Below are 23,286 nucleotides of genomic sequence, written 5' to 3' on the forward strand. Positions count from 1 at the left end.
TTGAAACACTGCAGCCAAAAAGCTATAGTTTCGAAAATGTGGTGAAATGGAACTTCCGTCCATTAGTATCCCCTTGGTGTGGTTTGGTAAAGAACACATTCTTGGTCCCCAAACAGCTGGGAGGTGGCCAGGAACCTGCTGAGGTGGGCAGTTTCTTGCCTGCAAACATGTCCTTCCTGATCTACCAAAGAAAAGAGATGTGGCCGACAGACACTTTACCAGGCTACCCAGAGGCCTTTCTCAGCCTGAAGAAAATTATTAGGAAGTTTCTTCAGCTCTTAAAAGAGCTGTACAGCTCATAAATAAAGTCCTCAATACTTTGATTGATCACTTTAGTCACGGCTACTTCAACAGAGCATTTTAATTTTCTACTCAATTTGCACTCTGACCTCTCTGTGCTCAGCTTCTTTGAGTTCAACAATTTCAGATGTTAACCACTGCCTGCATTTGTTTCCTATTTGTTTTACATGTTTTTGAGTTTATTTTTACTTTTGAATTGCAGCTGTTCGTGATTCTATCATTTACAATCCCTCTGGACACATCTATTGTTACTTTCCCAACACCACTCTCTTTTGCCTTGTACCATCAACTCTTTACTCATTTCATCTCTTCTGCCTTTTCTTATTTGGCCCCATTCCCTTTTGCTGCCTTTGTACACCCTTAAAATCTGTTTTATCTTTAACTTATCACTTGTAGTTCGCATGAAAGGTTATCAGCCTGAAATGTTAACTCTGTTTTTCTCTTCGCAGATGCTATGATACTGGCTGACTTTCTCCAGCATTTTCTGTTCAACAGAACTCAAGTCAACATTCAGTAGAATTCCTTTCAAGGTTTACAAGGAAGTAATGGGCAGAAATCCAGACAATGCCCAATAACTTATCTAGAAAGGCAGCTTGATATAATGGATATGTAGGTAGGACCCTTTTTCTCCACAGCCCCAATCTGGAAATTATAATACTTTTTGAAGTAGGATGGAATCCAAGCCAAACTAGACTATTATTTAAGTATTTACTTAATATTTGTGCTGCTTTTTTTACTCTTTACTACATTTTTATGTTCTTTAACTTTTAGAAGTTTAATTTTAAAATACTTTAGCCAATTTAACATTACATTTTATACATTTCCAGACATACATTGCCAGCAACAGAGAATTACCATGAAATGTACAATTAATGTCTTAGATTTCCTCATTGACATTCTTTATGTCTCTCGTGACATATACTGAAATAGATCTTTTCGGTCTTTCAATTTTATAATTCGCTGGAAGATAGTTCTTTGATTTCAGGTGGCTTATGTATGTGTATGTGTTTCCCTTACAACAATTTACAATTAATTTAATGTCATGCTTCCTCTCTTTAAAAACAATTGTTAAAATTGTTGTTAAAATTGAGCTATTTCAATAACACAGTACAGGAGGTATTTCTTGCAGGGTTTGCATTTGAATAAGCAGAGATTAAAAGCAAGCAACTTCAAATCAACACAAGTAAACTATTTTATCAACTTTAATGTGTTCTAGTGATAATTGGTGATAGGCTCCAATGGCATAGGTAGGAAGAGAGATGGGGATTTAAGACAGAAATTCAGGGAGCTAGAGTGGAAGCTTTGGGCAAGGATAAACAGAGTTGTTATCTCTGGCCTGTTTCCATGCCATGTGCTAGCAAGGTGAGGAATAGAGAGAGAGAGAGAGAGAGAGAGAGGGGGGAGTTGAACATGTGACTACAGGGATGGTGCAGGAGGGAGGGTTTTGGATTCCTGGATAATTGGGGTTCTGTGTGGGGTAGTTGGGACCTCTACAGACAGGATGGTCTTCACCTGAACCAGAGGGGTACCAATATCCTGAGGTGGGGAGGGATTGCTAATACTCTCAGGGTGGCTTCAAACTAATTCAGCAGGGGAAAGGGAACCCAAACTGTAGTTCAAGTATACAGGAGGTTGAGAGCAATGAGGTCCAAAATAGAGTTTCAAGATCACATGAGGGCACCGGCAAGCAAGAAATTAGTTTGAAGTGTGTCTATTTCAACGCCAGGAGGATCCAGAATAAGGTGGGTGAACTTGCAGCATGGGTTGGTACCTGGGATTTCAATGTTGTGGCCATTTTGGAGACATGGGTAGAGCAGTGAGAGGAATGGTTGTTGCAGGTTGTGGGATTTAGATGTTGCAGTAAGAACAGAGAAGATAGTAAAAGAGTGGGGATGGAGGGGGCATTGTTAGTCAAGGACAGTATTTTGGTTGCAGAAAGGACATCTGAGGACTTGTCTACTGAGGTAGTATGGGCTTAGGTCAGAAACAGGAAAAGGAAGTCACCCTGTTAGGAGTTTCTATAGGCCTCCGAATAGTTCCAGAGATGTAGAGGAAAGGATAGCAAGGATGATTCTGATAGGAGTGATAGCAACAGGGTAGTTGTTATGGGGGACTTTAACTTTCCAAATATTGACTGGGAATACTGAAGTTCAAGTACTTTAGATGGGTCAGTTTTTGTCCAATGTGTGCAAGAGGGTTTCCTGACACCGTATTTAGACAGCCCAACAAGGGATGAGGCCACGTTAGATTTGGTACTGGGTAATGAACCAGATTTGTTAGATTTGGAGGTAGGTGAGCACTTTGGTGATAGTGACCACAATTCGGCTATGTTTACTACAGCGCTGGAAAGGGATCGGTATATACCATAGGGCAAGCGTTATAGCTGGGACAAAGGCAATTATGATGCAATTAGTCAAGATTTAGGATGCATAGGATGGGGAAGGAAACTTCAGGGGATGGGCACAATTGAAATGTGGAGCTTATTCAAGGAACAGCTACTGTGTGTCCTTGCTAAGTATGTACCTGTCAGGCAGGGTGGAAGTTGTCGAGTGAGGGAGCCGTGGTTCACTAAGGAAGTTGAATCTCTTGTCAAGAGGAAGAAGAAGGCTTATGTTAGGATGAGATGTGCAGGTTCAGTTAGTGCACTTGAGAGTTACAGTTAGCCAGGAAAGACCTAAAGAGAGAGCTAAGAAGAGCCAGGAGGGGACATTAGAAGTCATTGGCAGATAGAATCAAGGAAAACCCTAAGGTTTTCTATAGGTATATTATGAATAAAAGATTGACTCTGGCAAGATTAGGGCCAATCAAGGACAGTAGCAGGATGTTGTGTGTGGAGTAAGAGGAGATGGGGAAGTGCTAAATGAATATTTTTCATCAGTATTCACACTAGAAAAAGATGAGGTTGGCAAGGAGAACACTGAGATACAGGCTGCCAAACTAGACGGGACAGAATTTCACAGCAGGAGGTGTTAGCAATTCTGTAAAATGTAAACATAGATAAGTCCCCTGGGCGGGATGGAATTTATCCTAGGATTCTCTGGGAAGTCAGGGAGGAGATTGTCAAGCCTTTGGCTTTGATCTTTATGTCATCATTGTCTGCAGGAATTGTGGCAGAAGACTGGAGGATAGCAAATTCTGTTCCCTTGTTCAAGGAGAGTCGAGACAATGCTGGTCATTTTTGACCAATGAACCTTGGTCAAATTGTGGGAGAAGTGTTGGAAAAGGTTATAAGAGATGGGATTTATAATCATCTAGAAAGGAATAAGTTGATTAGGAATAGTCAGCATGGTTTTGTGAAAGGTAGATCATGCCTCACCAATCTTATTGAGTTCTTTGAGAAGGTGACCAAACAGGTGGATGAGGGTAAAGCAATTGATGTGGTGTATATGGATTTCAGTAAGGCATTTGATAAGGTTCCCCATGGTAGGCTATTGCACAAAATATGGAAGTATGAGATTGAGGTGATTTAGCAGTTTAGATCAGAAATTGGCTAGCTGAAAGAAGACAGAGGGTGGTGGTTGATGGGAAATGATCATCCTGGAGTTCAGTTACTAGTGGTGTAATGCAATGATCTGTTTTGGATCCACTGCTGTTTGTCATTTTTATAAATGGCCTGGATGAGGACTTAGAGGATAGGTTAGTAAATTTGCGGATGACACTAAGATCGGTAGAGTTGTGGACAGTGAAGAAGGATGTTGTAGGTTACATTTGGACATGGATAAGTTACAGAGCTGGGCTGAGAAGTGGCAAATGGTGTTTAATACTGAAAAGTGTAAGGTGATTCACTTTGGAAGGAGCAACAGGATGGCTGTGTACAGGGCTAATGGTAACATTCTTGGAAGTGTGGATGAATGAAGGGATCTTGGTGTCCACGTCCATTGGTCCCTGAAAGTTGCCACCTGTTTTTGTTGGAGAGAAGAAGGTTGAGAGGTGACTTAATTGAGATTTATAAGATAATCAGAGGGTATTTTCCTCGATGGTGGCTATCACGAGGGGACATAGCTTTAAATTGAGGGGTAATAGATATAGGACAGATGTCAGAGGTAGTTTCTTTACTCAGCGAGTAGTAGGGGCATGGAATGCATTGCCTGCAACAGTAGTAGACTCGACAACTTTAAGGGCATTAAATGGTCATTGGATAGTCATATGGATGAAAATGGAATAGTGCGGGTTAGATGGGGCTTCACATTGGTTTCACAGTTTGGTGCAATATCGAGGGTACTGCGCTATAATGTTCTATGTTCTATAATAATTCATATCAAATAAAATTTGCTTACAATAAAATGACACTTTTCCAATCCTTAGAGGTGCTTCACAGACCAGTGAAATGTTTGAAAAATGTTTGGATAAGATATTTTCAAGTCATACATCGCAGTAGTCACTTTGTGCACAACAATGAGATAAACAACAGCTTAAGGAGTAAAATGGTGTTTGTAACCAACAGCCCATCTGAAACCTCCCAAATACAGATCTGGCAAAGTTTAATTAATATACAATAACAGATATAGGCAAAGCTTACCTGCGACAAAATCCCCAAATCCAATCGTTGTCAAGGTGATCACAACAAAGTAGATAGACTCCAAAGCTGTCCAGCCTTCAATATGTTTAAAAATGATTGCGGGGATAGCCACAAACAACAGACATCCAAACAATATGAATATTAAAGTGGAGATGACACGAATTTTGGTTTGACTGATTTTCCATTCCTGCAAAAGAGGGGAAATCATTTCTAAAACTTGCAATTATCTTCTACCTCCTGAGCTTTTATCTCAAAATGTTATATCTCAGGTTTGTTGACCAACAAATTATTGCAAAATTGATCTGGTGTTCATGCTACTGAAGTACCAAGCCCAGACAGTTGTGCTACTAGGGTTTCAGATAAAAGGCCTTAGTCACCCAAGATTTTTGGGATCACATTTTTTTGCGATCAGTCAGAGACTTTGCCTGAACTGACTCGTGTTCAAGAAGGACATGGTAACTGAACTATTAATGATACCTCCAGCATAGCATTATGAAACCTGTGAGCTCTTTCTCTCACCTGGTGTTCCATTTCCCATGTCCAGAATTGTGGAAGTGTAATTCAACAGCAAATGTCTGAGAATCATCACAGCTCCCCTCTAAGATCAAGCAGGAGTTTTTCTGGAACATGTGCTAGTTTTGCTATGGCTAAGCAATAGTCATGATTGTTCAGCTAACTATTCATGCAAATCATGCTGGCTGAATACTGAAATCACTTTAATGATATACTTTGGCAGAATGGCAAAGGGCACAGTGAGTTATGAATACCCCCTGCTCTTAAACACACGGTAATCAATTTCCAGCCCCATAAATCCAGTAACTGTATTATCAATGCTACTTTATTAAATTACCAAGGAGAGCAAGAGAGAGAGAGGCAGAGGGAGATAGGAACTGTAATGAAAATTCCACCATGGTATTGACTAGACATTGAAAAATACAAGACGCACAGAGCAGTTCTAAGTTCACAATGGCAAAGTTGGAAATCTTACTCATGCAATTTCACTATATAGCTCAGTTGAACTCTCCATTAGGATCTGATCATTGGCAAGTTGTCTTGGTTTTGGGTCTAACATATTTTAAAACATAATCACCAACTTTCACAGATATCTTAATCATTTAAGGCATCAATGTGTGAAGTAATACAAAGGTTAAAAAACTCCCTCAATATGTCACTGAAGTGGCATTCGAGAATTTGAGCGATCACACAAGTGCAATCCTTCAACCTGGAGAACACAGAAAGAAAGGTGACCCAAACAATGTCTATTTTACCAAGGAGAGATCAGCTGAATATAACATTAAATGGCATAAAAGTTAACAAAGTAATATCACAAATAGCTGTAAATGTATATGTTATAATTGTGACTATAGAGAAATGGTTGCAGAGTGATCAAGGCTAAGAAATGAATATCCAAGGTAAATCAATAATTAGGAAAGACAAGTCCAAAGGAAAAAGATGGGTGGCATTGCTAGTGAAGGATAAAATCAGTACAATACTAAGAGAGGATAGGGGTTTATAAGATTTTGATGTTGAATCAGTCTGGGTGGTGGGATCAACAAGGGATGCATGTTGTCTATAGTCTGCCAAACAGTAGTAAGGGAGGGCAAGGCATTAAACAAGAAAAACATGTGCTCCAACAATTGTGGCTAACTTTAATCTAACTTTATAGCCTGGGGAAGTGACATTAGCAATGATACTGTGATGGATAAATTCCTGGAGTGTGTTCAAGATTTATTTCAGATCAGTATATTGAGGATCCAACTGGAGAACAGGTTAGAAACATAGAAAATAGGCCCATTCCTGTCCCTCAAGTCTGCTCCACCATTCAATATGATCAGAGCTGATCATCTTACTCAGTACCCCGTTCCTGCTTTCTCCCCATATCCCTTCAGCCCTAATAATGATATCTAACTCCCTCTTAAGAACATCTAATGTTTTGTCCTCAACTGCTTTCAATGGCAGAGAATTCCACAGGCTCACCGCCCTTTGGATGAAGAAATTTCTCCTCATCTCAGTCCAAAAAATGCATATTCTTTATCCATAGTCTGTAACCCCTGGTTACCAATTCCCCAGTCATCTGGAACATTGTCCCTGCATTTACTCTGTCTAGTCCTGTTAGAATTGTATAGGTTTCTTTGTGAATCCCCCCTCATTCTTCTGCATCCCAATGAATACCATCCTAGCTACTTGAGTTTCTCTTCATATATTAGCTCTATCATCCCAGGAAACAGTCTGGTCAAACTTAGTTGCACTCTCTCCATTGCTAAAACAACCTTCCTCAAATACTTCAGGTATGGTCTCACCAAAGCCCTGTACAATTGTGGCAAGACATCCCTGCTCCTGTACTCAAATCCTCTCACTCTGGGTTATCCATGATCTGGCATTGTGCAATGAGAATATGTTAATTAATCATCTTGTTCGAGGTCCTTCATGGAAGATTGACCATAACATGATAGAATTCTTCTTTGTGATGGAAAGTGAAGTAGCCCAACCCAAAACCAGGATTTAGTAAAGTCATATTTAAAGAGGTTCATATGGAACATTGTAACACATGGTATTGGGGGTAATACACTGGCATGAATTGAGAATTGATTAGCAGACGACAAAAAGAATGGAAATAAATGGGTCTTTTTTATAATAGAAGGTAGTGACAAATGACAGAGATTAGTGGTTGTATTCTAGCTATTCACAACGTACGTCACCAATCTGCATGAAAGAATCACAGTAGTATTTACAAGTTTGCTGACAACACAAAATTAGGTAGAATTGTGATTGATGTTAAGAATATAAAGTGACTTCAAGGTGATTTAAACAAGCCTAGTGGGCAAATACAAGGTACAGTATAATGTAAATAAATTATTTGCAATTTAGTTGCTGGTGTAATTGAAAGTATTTGTGAAGTATCGTATACTTAGTTAAAGTTTCAGTACTCTCTGGAGTGGGGAGGCGGGGGGCGGGGAGGTGGTGTGGGGACATGGTTTGGAGGTCTGGCTGAATCTACAGAACTTATTGTGCAATTTAATGCAGTGTACTAACATAACCTACTTCTGGTAGAGTTTCCTGTGGGAATTAAATACGGCTGGGAGAATGACCAGAGGCAACGTGGGGTGGGAAAAGCTGCAGGAAGAGGAAGACTAGGAGAGTGGGATGACCACTCAGCAACAGATTGTAATGACAGAAGGTCTTCAGAGAACAAGTCTCTCAGTACAAGTTCAGCAATAATCAATGCAAGTTGCCCTCAGTTTACAAAATAATGTCATGGTTGAAGTTTATTAACTGCTGCAGCCACATCAACAACATCAAAGCAGGATAAGAACCACATCATCTGTGTTTGCTCTTTGACAGTCTTTTTGTGACTTTGTCTCTTTTCAGGCTGCCCCAGAAACAAGCAGCTTCTTGCAGTTTGAAGTGCATTGCTGTATAAAGCAGACCACTGAGGCCTTCTTTACAAAGAGAAACACTCTCACCTCATTCCCTCTTGCCAGCTGAGTCAAATAGATGCAGCAACTTCAGGATTTTGCGTGGAGTATACACTTTGTCATGGTACAGGGACCCATGGGCTGCCTATATATGTCCATTATCTGATCTCCTTGAACACAAAGGGGTTCCACTCCCTCAATGTATAGTAAACATGTGGCCACTGTCAGTGCATCAATATAGAAGAAATTGTTCTTCCTGTGTACCACACCTATTGATATTTTTGGAGATATTTCAGGACAAAATAGTATGGTTGTTTCAGTGGTGTTTATTCCTGTCCAGGAGCAGTGGGAGATGGAGCGGTGGTGGCATTGGAGACCAGGAGGTTGCCAGGAAGGTAATGACTTAGTATAAATACTTACCTTTGAAGCCCGAGGCCTTTTTCCTGTCTGGGGAGTCAGAGTGGAGGTGATGTTGGAGACAAGGGGCTGCCAGGAAGGTAAGACCATAAGACCATAAGACCTAGAAGTGGAAGTAAGGCCATTCGGTCCCTCGAGTCCACTCCACCATTTAATCATGGCTGATGGGCATTTCAATGCCACTTACCCGCATTCTCCCCATATCCCTCAATTCCTTGCAAGATTAAGAATTTACCAATCACTGCCTTGAAGACATTTAACGTTCCGGCCTCCACTGCGTTCCATGGCAATGAATTCCACAGACTCACCACTCTGGGCTGAAGATAAGTCTCCTCATTTCCATTCTAAATTGACCCCCTCTAATTCTAAGGCTGTGCCCACGAGGTCCTAATATCCCCCTCCTGATGGAAACAACTTCCCAGCATCTGCCCTTTCTAAACCATGCATTATCTTGTAAGTTTCTATTAGAAACTTAATCTTCTAAACTCTAATGAATATCATTCCAGGGTGCTCAGCCATTCATTGTATGTTAGGCCTATCATTCCAGGATTATCTGTGTGAATCTCCACTGGACACACTCCAGTGCCAATATGTCCTTCCTGAGGTGTGGGGCCCAAAACTGGACACAATATTCTAAATGGGGCCTAACCAGAGCTTTATAAAGTCTCAGTAGCACATCGCTGCTTTTATATTCCAACCCTCTTGAGATAACTGACAATGTTGCATTTGCTTTCTTAACCACGGGCTCAACGTGCAAATTCACCTTTAAAGAATCCCGGACTAGCATTCTCAGATCCCTTTGTACTTTGGCTTTATGAATTTTCTCACCATTTAGAAAATAGTCCATGCCTGTGTTCTTTTTTCCAAAATGAAAGACCTCTCATTTGCTCACTTTGAATTTCATCAGCCATTTCTTGGACCACTCTCCTAAATTGTCTAAATCTTTCTGCAGCCTCCCCAGCTCTCAGAGTCTGTCCGCCTAACTTCGTATCAACGGCAAACTTCACCAGAATGCCCTCAGTCCCTTCATCCAGATCATTAATATGTAAAGTGAACAGCTGCGGTCCCAACACTAAACCCTGTGGGACACCACTTGTCATCTGCTGCAATCCCGAAAAAGAACCTTTTATCCCAACTCTCTGCCTTCTGTCAGACAGCCAATCCTCAATCCATACCTGTAGCTCACCTCGAACACCATGGGCCCTCACCTTACTCAGCAGCCTCCCATGAGGCACCTTATCAAAGGCCTTTTGGAAGTCTAGATAGATAACACCCACTGGGTTTCTCTGGTCTAACCTACTTGTTACACGTCAAAGAATTCTAACAGGGTTGTCAGGCACGACTTCCCCTTACTAAATCCATTCTGACTTGTTCGAACCCTGCACTTCCAAGAATTTAGAAATCTCATCCTTAATGATGGATTCTAGAATTTTACCTACAGCCGAGGTTAGGCTAATCAGCCTATAATTTTCCATCTTTTGTCTTGACCCTTTCTTGAACAAAGGGGTTACAACAGTGATTTTCTAATCATCTGGGACTTTCCCTGACTCCAGTGACATTTGAAAGATCAAAGCCAAAGCCTCCACCATTTCTTCAGCCACCTCCCTCAGAACTCTAGGATGTAGCGCATCGGGGCCAGGCGATTTATCACTTTTTTAGACCTTTTTGCTTTTCTAGCACTTTCTCTTTTATAATGGCTACCATACTGACCTATGCCCCTTGACTCTCCTTAATTGTTGGGGTATTTCTCATGTCTTCCACTGTGAAGACTGATACAAAGTCTTTATTAAGTTCCCCAGCTATTTCCTTATCTCCCATCACGAGCCTTCCTGCATCAATTTGGAGCAGCCCAATTTCTACTTTTGCCTCTCGGTTGTTTTTTAACTATTGAAAGAAACATTTACTATAATTTCTAATATTACTGGCTAGCTTACCTTCATATTTGATCCACTCCTTCCTTATTTCTCTCTTTATTATCATCTGTTTGTTTTTGTAGTCTTCCCAATCTTATAATTTCCCAGTGCTCTTGGCCACTTTATAGGCTCTCTCTTTTTCTTTGATACATTTCCTGAGTTCCTTTGTCAGCCATGGCTGTCCAATCCTCCCCAGATAATCTATTTTTTTCTTTGGGATGAACCTCTGTACTATGTCATCAATTATACCTAGAAACTCCTGCCATTGTTGCTCTACTGTCTTCCCCACGAGGGTCTGCTTCCAGTCGATTTTTGTCAGTTCCTTCTCATGCCTGTAAATACCTTTATTTAATTGTAACACCATTACATCTGATTTTGCCTTCTCTCTTTCAAACTGCAGACTGAACTCTACCATAATATGATCGCTGCCTCCTAAGTGTTCCCTTACTTTAAAATCTTTTATAAAGTCTAGCTCATTACATAGCACTAGGTCCAGAATAGCCTGCTCTCTTGTGGGATCCATCACAAGCTGTTCCAAAAAGCCATCCTGTAAATATTCCATGATTTCCCTTTCTTTGAATCCATCGGCAACATTATTCACCCAGACTATCTGCAAATTGCAGTCCCCCATGATTACCGTGGCCTTGCCTTTCTGACATGCCCTATCTATTTCCTAGTACATCTTGCGCCCCTGGTCCTGACCACTGCTGGAAGTGGTCCCAGCATTTTTTTTTGCCTTTGTGGTTCCTCAACTCCACCCACACAGACTCCACATCATCTGACCCTATTCGTTCAGTGCCATAGATTTAATTTCATTCTTAACTAACAAGGCAACCCCGCCCCCTCTGCCCACCTCCCTGTCTTTTCAATAAGTTGCAAATCCTTGGACGTTTAATTGCCAGTCATGAATCCCTGCAACCACGTCTCTGTGATGCTTACCACATCATAATCATTCACGATGATTTGTGCTGTTAACTCATCTACTTTGTTGTGAAAACTAGAGCATTCAGGTAAAGCACCTTAATGTTAATTTTCTTATCCTCATGATTTCCATCATCTCTAAGTTATCCTTTCCTTTTGCTTCATTCCTAGTCTGCCTCGAACTTAAACCCTGCACACATGCTAACCTGCTGCTTATCTTTCTACTTGACTCCATACTCCCTTTCCCTTCCCCCCGACTCACAAGTTTAAAGTCCTAGTCACCACCCTGGTTCCAGATTGGTTCAGGTGGAGACCATCCTATCGGTATAGATCTCTCCGGTTCCAAATCTGTTGCCAATGTCCCATGAAATGGAATCCCTCTTTCCCACACCAATCTCTTATCCACATGTTTTCTTTGCTATTTTTCTTATCCCTATGCCAATTAGCATGTGGCTCAGGCAGTAATCCAGAGATTATGACCCTTGAGGACCTGTTCTTCAATTTCCTTCCTAGTCCTTGATACTCCCCAAACAGGTCCTCCTTCCTAGCTTTGCCTACACTGTTAGTGCCAACATGGAGCACAACAAGTGGATCTTCCCCCTCCTGCTCCAATATCCTTTCAAGTCGGTCAGAGATGTCATGGACCCTGGTACCGCGCAGGCAATACATCATGCGGGACCCCCAATCCAGCTCACAAAGGATACTATCTGTCCCCCGAATTATAGAATCCCCTATAACAACTACTTGTCTTTTTGCTCCCCCCTCTTGAATGGCCTTCTGCACCATGGTGCCGTGGTCAGCTGGCTCATCCTGTCCACAGCCCTTTTCCTCATCCACACTGGGAAAAATAATCTCATACCTGTTGGACAAGGTCGAGGGGTGAGGCTCCTCCACTGCTGAACTCAGAATCCCCAGTCACCCCTGTTGTCCCTGATCACTAACTGAATTTGAATTATTTAATCTACTGGGTGTGACTGCCTCCTGAAACAAAGCATCCAGGTAACTCTCCCCCTTCCGGATGTGCCGCAGTGTTTGAAGCTCAGATTCCAGATCATCAATTCTGATCCAGAGTTCTTCCAGCAACCAACTCTTGTTGCAGATGTGCACACTGATGTACTCAATGGGATCAGCCAGTTCCCACATCATACAGCTTTAGCACATCTCCGACCAGCCATCTCTACTTATTTAGTTCATTTATACAAATTTATGATTAAAGTTTGTGAGAAGATTTGTAGTTCGGGTGCTCGTTGTTGTGGTTCTGTTCGCCGACCTGGGAATTTGTGTTGCAGACGTTTCGTCCCCTAGAGGCATGGCACTCATCCACAGATTCAATCAATAAGCACATCGACCTGAACCCAATATACCGACCACTGCAACGGACAGCTGGAACTGACAGCCAGAGCGGCAGATTCAAACCACTACAAATGCCGGAGGAAAGATCACAGAAGTGCTTCACAGGAGGCTCCCAAGCACTGAGGATGTCACCTAGACAGGGGACGAAACGTCTGCAACACAAATTCCCAGCTCGGCGAACAGAACTACAAATTTATGAGTTAAATAATTTCTAGTATTTCTCTGTCGTCTTATTCAATTAACCAACTAATAGTAAACTTTTAATCAATCACACGATACACAAGATATATCAATTGAAACGCCTTACCTTAGCAACACATGAGAGTCCTTTTTTTGGGTTGGAGGAGGACGGCTGGGAGACACTATATGTGTAGTCCCTAGATTCAGCCGCTGCCAAAATATATACCGGAAACTCCCGAGGTAAGTTTTTATATTTAAAAATTACATCCCATCAGGCCACTGTGGCGGATATGGAAGGCCCCAAGGGATACTTCCATATCCGCCACAAATTCACCTGCACCTCCACACACATCATTTATTGCATCCGCTGCACCCAATGTGGCCTCCTCTATATTGGGGAGATAGGCCGCCTACTTGCGGAACGTTTCAGAGAACACCTCTGGGACACCCGGACCAACCAACCCAACCACCCCGTGGCTCAACACTTTAACTCCCCCTCCCACTCCACCAAGGACATGGCAGGTCCTTGGACTCCTCCATCGCCAGACCATAGCAACACGACGGTTGGAGGAAGAGCACTTCATCTTCCGCCTAGGAACCCTCCAACCACAAGGGATGAACTCAGATTTCTCCAGTTTCCTCATTTCCCCTCCCCCCACCTTGTCTCAGTTAAATCCCTCAAACTCAGCACCGCCTTCCTAACCTGCAATCTTCTTCCTGACCTCTCTGCCCCCACCCCACTCTGGCCTATCAACCTCACCTTGACCTCCTTCCACCTATCGCATTTCCAACGCCCCTCCCCCAAGTCACTCCTCCCTACCTTTTATCCTAACCTGCTGGACACACATTCCTCATTCCTAAAGAAGGGCTTATTCTTCTGTTCCTTGGATGCTGCCTGACCTGCTGTGCTTTTCCAGCAACACATTTTCAGATTTGATACGCTTGCCCTCATTGGATGGGGTACTAAGTATGAGCTGGCAGGTCATGTTAAAATTGTACAAGACTTTGGTTTGGCCGCATTTAGAATACTGTGTCCGGTTCTGGTCGCCAAGTTACCAAAAGGATGTGGACGCATTGGAGAGGGTGCAGAGAAGGTTTACGAGGATGTTGCTTGGGATGGAAGGTTCTAGCTATGAAGAGAGGTTGAGTAGGTTCGGATTGTTTTCATTAGAAAAAAGGAGATTGAGGGGGGGACCTGATTGAGGTCTACAAAATTATGAAGGGTATAGACAGGGTGGATAGAGATAAGCTTTATCCCAGGGTGAGGGATTCAATAATGAGAGGTCACACTTTCAAGGTGAGAGGTGAAACATTTAAGGGGGATACACGTGGCAAGTACTTCACACAGAGGGTGGTAGGTACCTGGAAGGCATTGCCAGCAGAGGTAGGCACATGAGATTCATTTAAGGTGCATCTGGACAGATGCATGTGTAGGTGAGGAGCAGAGGGATTCAGATCCTTAGGAATTGGGTGATAGGTTGACAGTGGATTTGGATTGGCACAGGCTTGAAGGGCCGAAAGGCCTGTTCCTGGCTTGTACATTTTCTTTGTTCTTTGTTTAATTATTCAGACATACAATTTCAAAATCATTAATGTGTCAGAAAAGACAATGTTACATCAGATGTTTTATCAAGAGCATGTGTGAAGAAAATTTCTGTTTTATTGTTAAAGAAAATCTGCAGCCTATATTTCAATGAGTGACCACCACAGTCAACAAAAAAAAATGTTCTCCCAAGCCAGGGTTTCATTCTGAGATTTGACTTGCCCAATGATACCATCAGCTGGGTCTTTCATAACAGCATTTGTGAAATTCATTTGTTTAACAAAAAATTGTCTATCTCAGATTTAAAATTAACAACTGATCCAGCATCCACTGCTGTTTATAGAAGAGAGTTCCAAACAGTTACCACTCTTTCTACATTGAAGTGTTTCCTAATATCTCTCCTGAACCTTCTGGCCCCAATTCTCAGGCTATATCCACTAGTTCTAAAATCCCTAACCAGTGGAAACAGTTTCTCTTCATGTACTCTGTCTTTTCCTGATAATATCTTGAAGACTTCAATCAGATTATTCTTTAACCTTCTAACCATTTCCAATAAATGACCATTCAACCTTTGGTCCTTGACATGCAATAGCCTAGCGGGTTTCAATGATGAGTTACTGAACTGGACCAGCTATACAGTTATTGATCAGCTATATAGATATTATGACCTCACAGGCTGGAAATTCTACAGCAAGTAATTCACCTTCTGACTCCCCAAACCCTACCACCATCTACAAAGCACAAGTTGGGTTTGGGATGGAGTACTCACCATTTGCCTGGATAAGTACAGCACCAATAACATTCAAAAAGCTCAACACTGTCTCAGATAAACCAATCCATTTGATTGTCCCTCCATTTAACACCTTCAATAGTCATTCCCTCCATCACTGAGACAAAATGGTGGGCATATGTTTCAGCTAAAGACCACTTTACTCACGCACAATCTCTAGGAATACAAAAGTAGCAGATACATGAGAACACCACCACCTGCAAGTTCCCCTCCAAGCCATACTATTCTGCCCTTCTTTCACGATTGCTGGGTCAAAATCCTGAACACTCAGTCCTTCACAACAGTGTGCCTGTACCGATACCACATGGACTGTAGCAGTTTCAGAAAGCAGCATACTATCGCCTTCGCAAGTGCCATTACAGATGGGTATAGGCAACCAATGATGCCCACATCGCATGAATGAATAAAAAAAAACACTGACATTTTTAACAACAGGAAGTTTTTCTTCTAAAATCCATAAAGTTCAATTTTAAATTCCTTGTCATTTGAAAGCCCTCTTTGACAGTTACTGAGAATTCCAATAACATTTCAAAGTTCTATGCACAAACGAGTCTACTTTAAATAACTCCTAAGGTCACTTGGCCTCTCCAAAGCATTTATTACCTCTTCCAACTGCATCGGACATCTCCTAAACGTGTCCCAATATTACATCCAAAAGAGTACCCAAATTCTCCAATGAAATCTGCTAAATTCAGACTATATTCTGCAAAATCGAATGTACGCAGCTTATCTTTTGGACATCCCAATAGCAAACATCAGACCGAACAAGGGTGCTGCAGTTTAATACTGCAATACATTTGTGGGTCATGGACATCCAAAGAGAGATTCAGCTCAGTACCCTGTTGTAAAAATGGTAGATGCCAGGCTCAAGGATGGGATCACCAGCTTTGAGCCTCTAGCATAGTTTTTGTTGCAAAACAAAATCAGGCCTGAGGTGCTGTTGTAGCAGCCTGAGCTCTGCTGGAAGCTGTTTGTGCTGCAAGGATAGTTTTCCATAAGTGTGTTCATACAGGTTCCACATTGGAGAGGATGCGCTCAATGGTGTCTGGAAAATTTTCTGTCAAGTTTGAAGTGAACTCCTTCATCGTCCTTTGTATTGTGCAAAAGCTTTTTGGCTGACATTCCAATGCATTAAGCATCTTGTTATGTGTGCTCATCAGCCTTCTTCTGAAACTTGATGAATCAAAATCTTCACCTTGCTCCTTTCCAGCAAAATTAATGTGCGATTTCACCTGCTGGCAAGCTGGCACCTCTGATAGCTTTTCCCATACCCCAGCATCTGCACACTTGTGCCCAGTGTCTCACCATGTGCAGGTCCCTCCTCTATCCTATATAACACATAGAGTGTGAATCTCTGAACTGGTAATGTGGAGTATTAGATCTTGTGATAATGCCATTTCGTGGTGACTGTCTTCTTCCTCCTCCTCCTTTGATTAAGCAAGTGCCAGTTCTCAAGTATCTGAAATGCAAAAAGACAAGGATTGGGTAACAATGGGAGGACGATGAAGACCACACTACCAGCAGTATGGGACTCAAAAGGGAGATTATGGGAAAAGAGAGAAATGGGAAGAAATTAGGAGATGATGTAGGCAAATTTCCTCATCTTCAACCCCTCCAGTGCCACCTGCGACCATGTCCTCAGCAATGCCCCACTCTGAGCTTAAAAGAGGCTTAAAAGATGCAGGTGTGTTTGTCCACCTCCAAGTTTCTGTTGCTATAACCTGTCATACACTAGTTTCTCTTACATTTTTCAGTGTCAGTAAGTGACTTGTAAACTTTAGTTTGAGTGATATAGTTATTGAAAAGTAGCTGACAGTATGTTTGAGCTCTACGTTGTAGGTGTAAGGCTTGCAACTATGAGAGAGTGAGGTCAACATGTGTTGACTGTTGATAAATAAGTGACAAAGTTGTGGTGAATTGAGCAATGGATGTGTTTAATAGAATCCCTAAAGTGTGGAAACAGGCCATTCAGTCCATCGAGTCCACACTGATCCTCCAAAAAGCATCCCATCCAGATGCAACCCCCTCTACCCTATCCTTGTAACCCTGCATTTCCATGCTGATCCACCTACCCTGCACATCTTTGGATTATGGGAGGAAACTGGACCACCTGTAGGAAACCCATACTGACACGGGGAAAATGTTCAAACTCCACACAGATTACTGTCTGAGGCTGGAATCGAACCCAGATCCCTGATGCTGTGAAGCAGCAGTACTATCCACTGAGCAACCATGCCATCAATTCATTGGGAACATCATTGGTTATACAATTTTAATGAACTCAGTCACCTGGTTTCTTATCTTTATACTCCTCCCTGCACTGCATCAAAGTTCCTGAAACAACACACCAGATAACATTCTTTGCTGCCACTTTGTTCCCACTGTCTCCTGAGCAATGTGTGCAAAGACCTCCTTTGTCTACATTGTCTGTGGATGCAGAGTGTCTCTATTCTTTCTAATTTCTGCACAGAGACCTCTAGTGCATTATCACAAAATGTTAGTAGCCATTATTTCATATGCTCAACCGTTTCTCAAGAAGTTTGTTTTAAAAGAGTCCCACGAAATAGCGAGACCACAATGCACTTTTTAATCCCAGTGAATTCTTAGATTCATTTCACTGGGATTACAGAGAACTTGGCGATTTGTGCACACAAATACTACAACAGATATGGGAGTTCCAATTTCTGCAGCATGGCACAGAGATGGAGCAGCTGCTATGGAGATTGCAAGATATTTGTGATGCCCTCCGCCAAGCTCAAGCCCACCTCTTCCATTCTCCCTGTCAATGATAGGATGAAGTCTGGGCCAGCCAACATTGTGGCATACATGCCCATCAGCATTCTCTGTATATTGCCCAATCAAGATCTATATCTGAGCCCTTTGCTGCAGAACTCATCTACAAAGCCTGGAGAAATAACAAATGAATCATCCTTTTATCTTGGCGTGCCTACTCATGCCCAATGACACACTATGTGCTTATTCTAACTTTATGCTGGCCTATAAGGTGTATATGCAGTTAATGGCATCAAATGTCAGATCCATTAATAAAGACTCCCTATCTGTTCTGGTGCTCTCTGTATGCTCTCCTTCAGCTGTTGTCAGTTGGCAGTTGACAGTTCTTGGGTGGCTGAAAGCAAGAAATCAAAAGAGGACAGTTGGTGTGAGATAAAGGGGATGGGTAGGAAGCAAGAGTTCTGCAGTCAGACTATCAGTAGCTTTATGAACTCACTAAGCAACTGATTTGATGTCTGCCGAGGAGTATTCAAAAGGGGCAGAAGTCAGGAACATACTATGATCCTCAATGTTGTCAGAGATGCTGGGTGCTACAGACTCTGTTGCAGTTGGAACCACACTGCTGAGGGCTACCTCCTTGATGAGACTGTAGAGATACAGGCATCCCTGTCCCCTCAGGCTCTACTCTGCTCACTTCAGTGCTACCTTCGTCTGAATGAGAGAAGATAAAACATGAGTGATTACATTGTGTTATGTTTGAGCAATGTGGCCTGGTCAGATTGCTGGAGGAGTATGATTGCAGTGAGAGGTGATGTGTGACTTGCAGGAGGACATTGGAGAGTTGAAGAGGCGAATCTGAATATTAGACATGTGAGTGCTAGAGTATGTCGATGAGTCACTGATCACAGTGTGATGCATTGAACTGAAGGTGGTGGGTAGGGAATGTCATATAAAGATGCATTCACTGACCTCGCCAATCCATTTGGATGGTCCTTCAACTTCTTGTGTGACTGCTTTCAAGTTCAGACACTGGGAAGTAGTCCCCTTAGCCACCTGCTCTCGCTCCCTTCTGAAGGTGTTGATGGAAATTAATTGGTTTCCTAAGTTACCATGTGACCCCCTCCTCCTGCCCATTTTCATCACTAATGTCACAGCATTGACCGATCAGCTTGAAAATCTATTATTCAGTAATGCTTATCTTTAAAGGGGGAAGACCATGTATAATCAATACAATACTATCACAGAGGAACCAAGACCACCAAGAGGAAACTAGCAGTACAAAACCTGCTCAGTGGATACTACAATCAAATGTTCATGCTTAAACAACACATTGAAATAGATTTTAGCTCTCCTCCATTGTTAATAAAGTCATAACCAAACATTGAAAATTATTAATATCACAAGACAATTCACTACTCCTTTTAGAAATTCATAGAATTTAGACATTTTCCCTCAACCAATACAGAATCCAAATCCATAGTCATCAGAAAACCACCACAAAATATACACTTAAGATCATTTGAAAACACTGGGCCCAGGCCTCATTATTCAACTGACAAGCATTCGTTGCCAGAATTGCATCAATGCTGGGCCAGACATAAAAGAAAGAAATTAGTTTTATTTCTATCACATTTTTCATAATCCAAAATCCTGTGAAAAATAGTTGAAATGCAGTCATTGTTGTAATGAAGGGAAACACAAAGGCCAATTTGCAGTTAGCTAGATTACACAAAAACAATGATATAAATGACAAGGTTAGAATTTGTTTTAAACATGGTCTTTTTTGAAACAATATTGACAAGAACATATGAGACCTTGCCCTGCTCATCTTCAAACAGCACCACAGGATTTCGTTAATGTTCAATGTTTTAACATGAAACAACACTGCTTCCTGAATGCTACATTGAAGTATCAAGCAACATTAGGGCCTAGATTTTTGCAGAGTCATGGAGGCCTTAAATAAGATGGTGCCATGACATTGTATCTGAAGCTCCTTTTCCATCTTCAACACATCCCAGTTTCACAGAGAGAAGAATGAGATGGAACCTACTGAGACATGGATGAAACTCAAACCCATCAGGGCTGAAATAATTCTGCAGAGGCTAGTAACCCACCACCAAGTCACCCTTTATTTAAACATGCATAGTAGTTGACACTGGTCTGGCTTCCTCAGAGCCAACTCTCAGAGTGAACAGAACCTCTGACACTCCTGTTTATTTTTTAAAGTTTTATTAAACAATTACAAAACAGTTTACAAAAAACAGTTAACATTTACAGCTGTATACAACAGCAATTTTACAAGGGAGAGGAGCAACAAAGCCAGGCACCAAACCCTACCGTTCAACCAGTTTACAGAGAGATGAGGACAAACTCAAATCCCCACATTCCTGTTTTTTTTTCTCTTTTACCCCACACTACCGCCTAACTGCGGTAGTGCTTATTTTTTCCCCAGCACCCATGTTGTGTGTGTGCAGGTGTGAGACACAGTGAGAGACACAAGGTGTACGAATCTTTATTCAGTGTCACTCCTGTGTATATGTGACAGCCAGGGCTCCTTGATTGGACTAGATTAACAGACAATCAGGGGACTCATATATTCTATGAGGTCCACCTGGCTGACCTTGTTACAATCACTACAAGCCATTTGAAACACAGTGCTGAGTTCAAGGAGATTTTGAGTTTGCTGCAACCAAGGGTTTATGTCACAATATGTGACTTACATTTTTTTTAAGAGTAAATATAAATACTCGTAAAAGGATACAGTCTGTGGAAGTCAAGTCGTCAAGCTATTTAAATGGCAAGCATGTACATTCACAAAGTCTATCTATTGGTTGAAAAATATCTGTGTTGGCAGCTTCAAGAGATCACAAACTTAAGTATTGTCACTTTAGCATTATTAATGCTTTGACAACTTGTGATTATCACAGTGGAGGGAATGTAAGTTCATAGTTTAACTGACAACTCTAAAATAATATTAAATAATTAACTTTCTTTGATTTGGGGTTAATATAGATGTCTTTTTTAATGGATTAAGTACTTAAGAGATTAGTCCTTTTTATCGATAAGCATTGTCTTTATATCGTGAAATCTGTAGTAGACCATTTAAACTTTATTTTGTTTCATCTTAGCATGATTTCTGAGACTTGCCTTGTGGATTGAGTTGGTAAAGCTTGTAAAGCCAAAGGGTGTGGGTGGGTATGTTAGCATAAGTTGTCACAAATTTGACTAAATGGTTATAAAAGGATGTGATTTTGGAATAGATTCCCTACAAGTCCACACCGACCCTCCGAAAAACAATCTACCCAGACCCATTCCCCTACATTTACCACTTCACCTAACACTACGTGCAATTTAGCATGGCCAATTCACCTAACCTGCACATTTTTTTGGACTGTGGGAGGAAACCGGAGCACTCGGAGGAAACGGAGAGAATGTGCAAACTCCACACAGACAGTTGCCTGAGGCAGGAATTGAACCCGGGTCTCTGGCGCGGTGAGGCAGCAGTGTTAACCACTGTGCCACTGTGCCATTCACTGTGCCACCGTGCTGCCCACATGTGGATGGGAGAAGGCTTGAAGATGCCATGAGCTGGAATGGATGGAGCCTGAGAATAGTCACCATTGATCCATGCCCATATCCTGACACCAGAATGCAGTCCAGCACCTCCACTCCCACAACACATGGCTGTCCCTGAATGAAGAATCATTTATTCATTGCACTTTTTTTGTTAAGTTGTATGTGGAATGTCAGAAAATTTCCCAATTTTCTGACATTCCACAAATGCCTCAGAAGCTAAAATCCACAGCAAGATGTTCAAGTCTCCGAGGTGAAGTTACATCATAACCCTCTGACTAATTGAGTACTACAACTGAGCTAATGTTGGCATACAGTCCGGAGTGTGTTTTCCTAATTATTTCTTGAGATGAGGGGGTCATTGGCAGAGCCAGGTTTTAGTACTCATCTCTAACTGAAGTGAATCTCTTGCTAGACAATTGTGGATGGAAATGAAATGTGAACCATGGCTGTGCATTTGGTGTCACACGTAGGCCAGACCAGAATTGCAGATTTTATTAATAGAGTTTAAATTCGAACCAGAACATGGTGGGATATAAACACTTGTCCCAAAAACATCAACTTTGGGTTTGAGGATTTTTAACACCGATACATTACCATCACATGTCCTTCTTTCATAAAACCATTAGACTCCATGAAAGGATTAATAGTTTATGAAAAACAGAGAGAAGAAGGCTATGTATGATTGTCTTCAGGAAGTTTACATTTAATGGTATGTCTGCTTAACAAGAAAATAAAAATAGCAGCATCAAGCCTCGGGTGACTGTCTGTGTGGAGTTTGCACATTTTCCCTGTGTCTGCGTGGGATTCCTCTGTGTGCTCTGGTTTCCTCTCACAATCCAAAGATGTGCAGGTCAGGTGAATTGGTCATGCTAAATTGCTCGTAGTGTTCAGGGATGTGTAGGTTATGTGCATTAGTCAGGGATAAATATAGAGTACCAGGGTAGGGGAATGGATCTGGGTGGGTTACTCTTCGGAGGGTCGGGTGTGGACTTGTTGGGCAAAGGGCCTATTTCCACACTGTAGGGATTCTATGGATTCTAGGGATTCAAACAAGAGAGGAAATCATTATTGAGGCAATAATGAGAATCTTTTAAATAAGAAGGAGTGACCCTTTCAGGGTAGGAGGAGAAAAACCAGCAAGCCATACTGAAATACTTTTTTGGAACAACTTTGTTTGGAAACTTCAGCCATATATATATATATAAAATTGTAAATATTGAACATATTATACTATGTCTAATCAGCTACGTTTTAACAATGGATTATGCAAGCAGAAATATCCCACTGGTGAAAATGCCAAGAGCTGCTCAGATACACTTAAAAATAAGTCTTCAGTTTTATGCAAATACAGACCTAATTCAATTCACACTGATGGCCATTGCCAACAAGAATGGGAAAATTCATATTCTCCCAATATACTAATTTGGTTCAGTATTTCCATTGTGGTGGCTGGCTGGACTAGACCTCTTTGCTGTGCTTCAAGTAATATTAATCATCCATTTGTTTCAATGCTTGAAAATCAGTGCAAAAAACTGAAAAAGTGTGTTTTTTTTATGCACTAACATAAGCAAATAAATGTCTGTATGTGTGACAAGATGTGTTACAGCAAGATGCCAAGGCTCACT

At 41.6% G+C, this 23,286-nt stretch overlaps 1 protein-coding gene across 2 annotated transcripts in view; it reads right to left on the reverse strand.

Moving 5' to 3' along the window:
• The window catches only part of LOC122552824 (potassium channel subfamily K member 2-like), a 187,463-nt gene that overhangs the window by 19,724 nt on the left and 144,453 nt on the right, over positions 1-23,286 (reverse strand). For both annotated transcript variants that reach the window (XM_043695809.2, XM_043695808.2), the window contains one exon: positions 4,820-5,006. In XM_043695809.2, coding sequence (XP_043551744.1) covers positions 4,820-5,006 — 187 coding nt within the window. The remainder of the gene's footprint in view (positions 1-4,819; positions 5,007-23,286) is intronic.

Source organism: Chiloscyllium plagiosum, unplaced genomic scaffold (genome assembly GCF_037043375.1).
Source record: "Chiloscyllium plagiosum isolate Xiang-an unplaced genomic scaffold, Cpla_swu_hap1 HiC_scaffold_10, whole genome shotgun sequence".
Classification (NCBI taxonomy): domain Eukaryota; kingdom Metazoa; phylum Chordata; class Chondrichthyes; order Orectolobiformes; family Hemiscylliidae; genus Chiloscyllium; species Chiloscyllium plagiosum.